The following is an 8036-nucleotide window of genomic DNA, read 5'->3' on the forward strand; positions in this document are numbered from 1 at the left end:
TGACCAGTATCGATGAATTTATTTAAAATGATGAGCTAACCTCTGTAGGAAACGTTAGCTGCTGAAGTGGCTAGCTGGCACCAACTCGGTTACCGTGGTAACAGAACGCTGCCGGGTGGGGAGGGGGCGGGTGTCAATGATAAGTCGCAAGGCCTTCTGGGTATCGTAATGGCGGCCGGCGCTCAGTGCGGCTGAAACGTTTCACATTTTTGTTTTATTTATTTTCGGTCGTTGTCGAACCGTTTCTAAACGAAATCGGATTGCTGTTTTGCTCTATTTTTTTTAAAGGGGGATTAAAAAATGGCGTCCACCGCGGCGGGAAAACAGCGGATACCGAAGGTGGCGAAGGTAAACGGAAAAAGACAAAATAACACTGCCCCGAGACAAGAGCCATGAGTTGACCCGAGCTAAGCTAATGCTAACAGCGGAGAAGTTCAGAGAGGGAAACTTCTCCAGACAGTGCTGATGCTGTGATACCTGTACATGAACACCTGAAACCTCCGTGAAGCTCAATAATGATGATATTGGAACAGAAGGGCCAACGTTAGCTTGAAGAAACCTCATTAGTCACAGTAGCAGTTAAGCTACTTCCCTGTATACTCGCTAGACGTGCTACGCTTTTTTGCTTTTCGTGGCTTATTGTTTTTATTATTTTTACACAGCACATTTTTCTGTTTCCTACCTTGACTTTCGGATTCAGTTGTCTTGATTTAGCACGACACGAACACAGCTGTATTGCCTCATAAACTCCTTTAGGACAGATGAGTTGTATGCTATAATATTCGTATTAATAGCAGGTGATTGTCGTTAATTTGTGTAATAATGTATTCGTTGATTACATTAGTTCTGTCACCAAATAAGCGTATATCAAGCCGCCTAAATTTGCTCACAGTTTCCCCTTTTCGACATTGTTAAAAAAAATGGACAAGCTATGGTGGGCCTTGTCAAAAGTCAGTCATCGTTAATGTATGAGGAGAACGAATAAAGCATCATGTTGAATGACAATGTTTTTGTGTTCCAGGTGAAGAACAAAGCTCCTGCAGAGGTTCAGATCACCGCTGAACAGCTGCTGAGGGAAGCCAAAGAGAGAGAGCTTGAACTTCTGCCGCCGCCGCCAAAGCAGAAGATCACTGATGAGGAGGAGTTGAATGATTACAAGCTGAGGAAGAGGAAGGTAAGTGCTCACAGAGGGTGAATGTCTGGCCCATCTACACTTCGTTTAGTTCATTTGTGAAAATGTCTATTGAGCACTCTTTACACAAACACACTGGGTCTTTCTAAATTTACTGTAAACTCTGTCTTTTTTGTGGTGTTGTAATTATGTTTACATGATGTGACTTGTGTATGACTGTTGTCAAAATCCTGGTGGCCCAACATGAAGAATAAAGACTGACTAACTTAATGTGAAACTTTCTTCTTTCAGGCATTTGAGGACAATATAAGAAAAAATCGCACTGTAATTAGTAACTGGATTAAATACGCACAATGGGAGGAAAGCCTGAAGGAGATCCAGAGGTAATGTGCTTGTATTTATATTAACATTCAAATATGTTCAAGTATGTTTTCTGTTTTGTTTTTTTAACCCGCTGCTCTACATTGTCGAGAATATTAGAACTTTGTTTTCATTTAAAATGAACATAAATGACACAGCGTTTCAGCTGGAACAGAATCAGTTCCCTTTGTATCTGAGGAGTACAGTTTCCCCTCATAAGTGGTACTTCTTGTTTCAGGGCTCGCTCCATTTACGAGCGAGCGCTGGATGTCGACCACCGCAACATTACCTTATGGCTGAAGTACGCCGAGATGGAGATGAAGAGCCGCCAGGTTAACCATGCCCGCAACATCTGGGACAGAGCCATCACCATCCTCCCACGAGTGAACCAGTTCTGGTATGAACTATGTTTAATCACCTGAGGATATATGTTAAAAATGTACATTCATACTTTAATGGAAATGTGTAGAATGATGAAACTTAGATTAAAGGTTAATCTGTGACTGATTCGATAATCTGTGGTGTGTTTTGCAATGTATCGTCAATTGTTTCACAGGAAATAATGTTGCCTTTTAATGTCATGGCTGTTTTTGCTTCCAACAGGTATAAATACACCTACATGGAGGAGATGCTGGGAAACGTCGCTGGCTGCAGGCAGGTGTTTGAGCGCTGGATGGAGTGGGAGCCCGACGAGCAGGCTTGGCATTCCTACATCAACTTTGAGCTGCGCTACAAGGAGGTGGACAAAGCTCGCACCATTTATGAGCGATATATCCTTTTGTTGGCGATTCACAAGCTCTGAGGAAGGTTTGCTCTAAGCAACAGCAGGGATTCTGTGTAAACTGGAGTTTTACTGCCACGTGGCTGTTGACAGAGGAAGTCTGTGGAAATAGGGCTGATCTGGGAGGTTGTTACGAATTTTAGGGTCACTGAGTTTCAATAAAAACTCAATTTGTAAAACAAAACACTCCAAATCTGGTTTTGTTTAATGAACCCGATTGATTCACCTCCCTCTTTGTAGCTTTAATAACGGGACGACTATTTGCTTGTTGTGTGAAAAAACCTTAACTACCGCACTTGTCATCGTCCATCCCGAAGTGAAGAATTGGATCAAGTACGCTCGCTTTGAAGAGAAGCACGGCTATGTAGCTCACAGCAGGAAGGTGTATGAGAGGGCGGTGGAGTTCTTTGGAGAGGAGCACATGGAAGAAAACCTGTTTGTGGCCTTCGCTAGGTTTGAGGAGATACAGAAAGAGGTTTGTTCGCCTTGACATAAAAAAACTAAATCAAGCATGAAGCAGCTATAGAAATCATCACTGTGAATGAAGTGTTTCAAAGTCTGACTTTTTTTTACCTTATTGACTGATTGTCCCTTCTCTTACAGTTTGAACGTGTCCGGGTGATTTATAAATATGCCTTGGACAGAATCCCAAAGCACCAGGCGCAGGAGCTCTTCAAGAACTACACAATGTTTGAGAAGAAGTTTGGAGACCGGAGGGGCATTGAGGACGTTATCGTCAGCAAGCGAAGGTTCCAGTACGAGGAGGAAGTCAAGGTATTAACCGTGAAACCTGAAGCACTGTTTGGTCTGATATGTGATCTTCCTTATCCACAACTTTCTCCTTTTAGTCCACCAGCAACCATTTTCTTTTACTTAAACAGACAACACTATGTATACAAGCATGGCATTCTGAAACTACTTCCTGGGGTCAGGACCAACATTTTTCTGTCTGTGACAGGCAAACCCACACAACTACGACGCTTGGTTTGATTACCTGCGCCTAGTGGAGAGTGACGCTGACCCTGACACGGTGAGGGAGGTATACGAGCGAGCCATTGCCAACATCCCCCCCATCCAGGAAAAGAGACACTGGAGACGATACATCTACCTGTGGATCAACTACGGGCTGTATGAAGAGCTGGAGGTCAAGGTGGGTGGGGAGACAACAAGACCAACACCCAAAATTGTCATATTTAACAATAGAAACATATTCTAAATGTTTTGTTCTATTTTTATCAGGACCCTGAGAGAACAAGGCAGGTGTACCAGGCCTGTCTGGATCTCATCCCTCATAAAAAGGTCATTTTCCCATTTTTCTTAGAAAAGATTTCTGCTAAAATGTTAAATAACATATAGTAAATGAGAAAGGAATATTAGAATTGATTTTATCTTTACTCTTTTTGTTTTTGTTTCAGTTCACATTTGCTAAGATTTGGCTGCTCTACGCTCAGTTTGAGATCCGGCAGAAAAATCTGCAGGGAGCCAGGAAGGTCATGGTGAGACTGAGTCGATGATAAATTCAAAGAACTGGACAAAAGGCAAAAGGTAAAAGGGCCATGACTGCTGCTCACCACCATTTCTTTCCTCAGGGCACAGCGGTTGGGAAATGTCCAAAAAACAAACTGCTGAAGGGCTACATTGAGCTGGAACTTCAGCTGCGTGAGTTCGACCGCTGCAGGAAACTGTATGAGAAGTATCTGGAGTTCAGTCCGGAAAACTGCACCACGTGGATCAAGTTTGCAGAGCTAGAGACCATCCTGGGAGACATCGAGAGAGCCCGCGCCATCTTCGAACTCGCCATCGGACAACCACGACTGGACATGCCAGAGGTGCTGATTTAGCCTCTATTCATTTAACCCCCTTTTTCTATTTTCATATTTGTCATCAAAGATTACAAAACGTGATCGTAAGTCAGGATTTTAAGACAGCACAGAAATAACTGAACATTACAAACGTAAGAACACAGTTTTGTATTCCACTCACTTCAAAGCAGCTGTCTGTCACTGTTTCAGGTTCTGTGGAAGTCTTACATCGACTTTGAGATTGAGCAGGAGGAGTTTGAAAACACAAGGAATCTTTATAAGCGGCTGCTACAGCGCACCCAACACGTCAAGGTGAGAACTGCAGTCTGGCTCAACACAAATAGCTGTAGTTAAACCACCTGAAATCATCCGACCTCTGATCGTCGTCCTTTCACACAGGTTTGGATTAGCTACGCCAAGTTTGAGCTGTCTATCGACACCGCAGACAGGCTGCAGAAGTGCCGGCAGATCTACGAGGAGGCCAACAAGGGCATGAGGAGCTGTGAGGAGAAGGAAGAGCGACTGATGCTGCTCGAGTCCTGGAAGGACTTTGAGATGGAGTTTGGCTCTGACAGCACGAGGGAACGAGTGAGGAAGCTGCTGCCAGAGAAGGTGAAGAAGAGGAGGAAGCTGACGGCTGAGGACGGGGTAAGAACCAGATGCTGCCCTGTACGCCGGTTTCTAACATGGCAGTTTGAATTCTCCTTCCTCTTCTACACTTCATTAGTTTCCCCAACAAATAAAACCATATAGAGAAAATAATTAGCGCTACTATAATTCATGTCTGACGTGTTAACAAGACTATTAATCAACACTTCTAATGGTTTGGTGGTTAATGAAGAACAATCAATTTGAACATTGTGAGATTCTATTTTTATAGTATATTGACAAATAGGTATTTAAAAAGAAATATGAATGAGAAAATAATAAAAGATTTGGTGTTAATCATAATCTCTCTGCTCGGTCCCTTCAGTCGGATGCTGGCTGGGAGGAATACTATGATTACATCTTCCCTGAGGATGCTGCCAACCAGCCCAACCTCAAGCTGCTGGCCATGGCCAAAATGTGGAAGAGGCAGCAGGCGACAGACGTGGGGGACAAGCCCCAGGACAAAAGTCTGGGGGCTGAGGAGTCTGCGCTGCCGGCCTCGTCTGAATCCGCCACTCCTCCTGAAAACCACAACAACTCCGACAGAAACACTGAGACTGAAACAGAGCAGGAGAAAACATATGACGACCAAGACGACAACGACAGCAGCAGCAGTAGTGAGAGCGACAGTGAGGAGGATGATGGTGCAGAGAAAAAGGAGAAAGGACGTGAAGGCAGCGAAGAAGATAAAGATTGAATTCTCAACTCAGGGTCACAAGGAGACAAAATGTCCTGGATTCATTTTTCTATCTTTTTTAAGAAAAACCAGAAAGCCAGCTCATGATCAGTGTTTATTGTTTTTACCATGTTTTCTTTTTTCCATTACACATCACATCAATTCAAACCGGCTCTTTGTTTTGTTTATTAAGCACATCTAGAATTTACAGGAAATGAAGCTGAGGGGGGGTGGATTTGTAGAAGCAGTGGCTCTCTGATTGTGAGGACTGAGGAGGCAGTGTCTGTTGGTGTAGTTATGTACAGTGTAACTGAGCAGGTCCTGTCACCATCACCTATTCCACATATCTGATGTCAGAGAGCCACAGTCTACTGTTATTCAATGTCCTCAGGTCTGACAGGATGTGGCAGCGGGATGATGGACTTTTTCTCTGTGTCTCTGGACAGAGCTTTCCTCATGTCTGCAAAAAGAAAATGTATTACTGTTCATTTAAATGTTTCAGGAGCGCCCTCTTCAGGCTTTGCCTACAAAGACACAGATTTCGCTGGTTTGCAGGGCAAAAGGCAGCACCGAGACCTTTCTTATATAATATAATGTCTCCACCTCCCATAGAATATAGAGTTGTGATTCTGAGATTTATATGTTAAAGGTCCATACGGTCTAAAGATAAACCCACATGTGGTCTTTGACAGATATAAAACACACATAAGCTCTGCTTATGCTACTATGTGTGTCAGGATCAGACTTGTCTCACCGTAAGCGTCTTCGTCAGGCTCTCCGTTACTGGCTGAGTAATATTCTATCACCGTCCTGTAGACGCTGTAGCCCAGACGTTTGTACATGTTCACTGCCACCTGGTTGGAGACTCGCACAAACAGATCCACAAAGAATCCTCCTTTCCTAGAACACGCAAAATAGTAAAACCAGAGGAGCACATTTCAAAATTAAGAATAAAATATAGATTTTTTTGTTTGTTTTTAAAAAGTGTATCTAAAATGTCGATCCACAAACCTCTCTGAGATTTCCTCCAGCATGTCCATGAGTTTGGCGGCGAGGCCGAGTCTTCTGAACTCTGGAGCGACGGACAGAGCGGTGACATGGCCGTGCCACTCCTCACGAGCCACGGATCCCTCCGCCTTCCCCATGACTGCAAAAGAACAAATCAATCTGTCAGAGTCCATCCAACCGCTCGCTCCTCCGGCTCTGGCGGGTGATGTCATGAAGGTATGTTTGCTTCACACCAACACAGGACAAATTACGGCGTGGATGATGCCAGATCAACAATACTCCAAACAAGTCCAGTATAGTCTTGGTCCTCTGTTGGTCTGCCGACTTCATTTTTATGACTTATTGACGGTCTGGATATGAAGTGGAACTTTTATTTTCTCTCATAATCAACGTGCAACTGCAGCACAGGACTTTTTAGATTAAAGTGTTTGGAATTTTTATTTTATTCTCGAGGAAATAAATGTAAATGAAATGTTAGAGTATATGAGGGATAGTACAAATAAAATCTAAATCTTACTGTAGCCCATCAGTTCACCACCCGGAGCCTCTGCAACGATGAAGTACTCTGGCCAATGAGCCAGGTACTGCAGGTAGAACGGGATCCCATACTGAGGGTCAAAGGTCAAAGACGATAAACAGAAATAATCATGAGTAATAAACTGCTGGAGAAGTTTTTTTTTTAATTTTTGATATCTTTAATAACTTAATGTCAGTTTATGTATTTTTCTGCTGTTTGTTAAGAATATTACAGGTATCCTGGTTAGTGCCTTTGTGTTGTGGCACAGAGATGAATTTATTTTTTAAGGTGGACAGACGGACGGTGGCTCAGGGGCCTGGTTGACTTTGGGGTCAGTTATCTCATTTTTTTTAATCTCAACACTGAGTAAACTGTCAGATTAATTCATAGCACGACGACAGCCAACATCTGGAGAATCTTCAGGAGAAGATGAAGGATACAGTTTCTGTCAGAGGATCCAGGTTACTGATGGACAGAAAGGAGACAAACATTAGTTTACAAATAATCAAAGCTCAATTCAATAATTTAAGATTTTTTTTTGAATGTTAACATTATTTGCGAGGATTGACAAATCTGCTTTACTATAACTGACATTAGTTAGCCACTACAGGTCGTTTTGGCCCAAAGCTAATTAATTAAATGCGAAATAAAACATGAAATCACATCTGGACTTGTTAAAGTTAAACAGTTATCAAAGGCAGCAGTGCAAACTTTGACTGAAGCCAGATATTTAAACTGATTAGATCGACGCCGATTGTTGGCACATGGTGTTGTGAGTCAGAGCAGCTTGAAATAATTTGTGCAAAATGTTTAAATTCTGCGTTAACAAAGACAGAAACACTAAAATTGTGTGTTTTTTGTGGGGAAGTTCGTGACGCTGTTGGAGCCGGAGAGCGTTTGTATGAGCAAACCTTCCTGCTAACACAACAACACAACAGCTCAGCGGACGGACACACAAAACCAACCAAACTCGACTCACATGTTGTTGAATTTGAACAAATCATCGCAGGTGAACGGCCGTAATGTTGTCATCTTAGCTGCTGCCGTGTGACCTTTGACCTCCACAGGCTCAACAACGCTTCCGCTTCCTGTGAAGACGGAAGTGAGACGAG

The 8036-nt window shown here is 43.0% G+C and overlaps 2 protein-coding genes across 3 annotated transcripts; one reads left to right on the plus strand and one right to left on the minus strand.

The window, feature by feature from the left end:
• The first annotated feature begins 175 nt into the window (after positions 1–175).
• Positions 176–5584, plus strand: crnkl1 (crooked neck pre-mRNA splicing factor 1). The gene is made up of 14 exons (XM_029496122.1): positions 176–348; positions 1022–1174; positions 1424–1515; positions 1731–1889; positions 2096–2262; positions 2570–2748; positions 2877–3047; positions 3232–3423; positions 3513–3572; positions 3689–3769; positions 3863–4102; positions 4286–4387; positions 4475–4723; positions 5049–5584. The coding sequence occupies exons 1-14, from the start codon at positions 301–303 to the stop codon at positions 5418–5420; spliced, it is 2265 nt and encodes a 754-aa protein (XP_029351982.1). The 5' UTR covers positions 176–300; the 3' UTR covers positions 5421–5584.
• naa20 (N-alpha-acetyltransferase 20, NatB catalytic subunit) lies at positions 5508–8007 on the minus strand. Of its 2 annotated transcripts, XM_029496123.1 has the most exons (6): positions 7904–8007; positions 7365–7389; positions 6925–7015; positions 6411–6546; positions 6154–6299; positions 5508–5859 (listed from the first exon to the last, which is right to left on the minus strand). In XM_029496123.1, exons 1-6 carry the CDS (start codon positions 7954–7956, stop codon positions 5774–5776), a joined length of 537 nt encoding a protein of 178 aa, XP_029351983.1. In that variant the 5' UTR covers positions 7957–8007; the 3' UTR covers positions 5508–5773. The 2 variants fall into 2 exon arrangements, with proteins under 2 accessions (XP_029351983.1, XP_029351984.1); XM_029496124.1 differs by lacking the exon at positions 6154–6299.
• Between the last annotated feature and the right edge of the window lie 29 nt (positions 8008–8036).

Source organism: Echeneis naucrates, chromosome 24 (genome assembly GCF_900963305.1).
Source record: "Echeneis naucrates chromosome 24, fEcheNa1.1, whole genome shotgun sequence".
Classification (NCBI taxonomy): Eukaryota; Metazoa; Chordata; class Actinopteri; order Carangiformes; family Echeneidae; genus Echeneis; species Echeneis naucrates.

What these genes read in the sequence shown, in the direction of transcription:
- naa20 (XM_029496123.1), bottom strand. Translation starts at nt 7,956, where the DNA reads ATGACAACATTACGGCCGTTCACCTGCGATGATTTGTTCAAATTCAAC. An exon ending in TGGTGAACTGATGGGCTACA is followed by an intron (nt 6,547 to 6,924) that starts GTAAGATTTAGA and finishes GTTCTTTTGCAG; the next exon opens with TCATGGGGAAGGCGGAGGGA. An exon ending in GCCTGACGAAGACGCTTACG is followed by an intron (nt 5,860 to 6,153) that starts GTGAGACAAGTC and finishes TTCTTTTTGCAG; the next exon opens with ACATGAGGAAAGCTCTGTCC.
- crnkl1 (XM_029496122.1), top strand. Translation starts at nt 301, where the DNA reads ATGGCGTCCACCGCGGCGGGAAAACAGCGGATACCGAAGGTGGCGAAG. An exon ending in CACGACTGGACATGCCAGAG is followed by an intron (nt 4,103 to 4,285) that starts GTGCTGATTTAG and finishes TCACTGTTTCAG; the next exon opens with GTTCTGTGGAAGTCTTACAT. An exon ending in AGCGCACCCAACACGTCAAG is followed by an intron (nt 4,388 to 4,474) that starts GTGAGAACTGCA and finishes CCTTTCACACAG; the next exon opens with GTTTGGATTAGCTACGCCAA.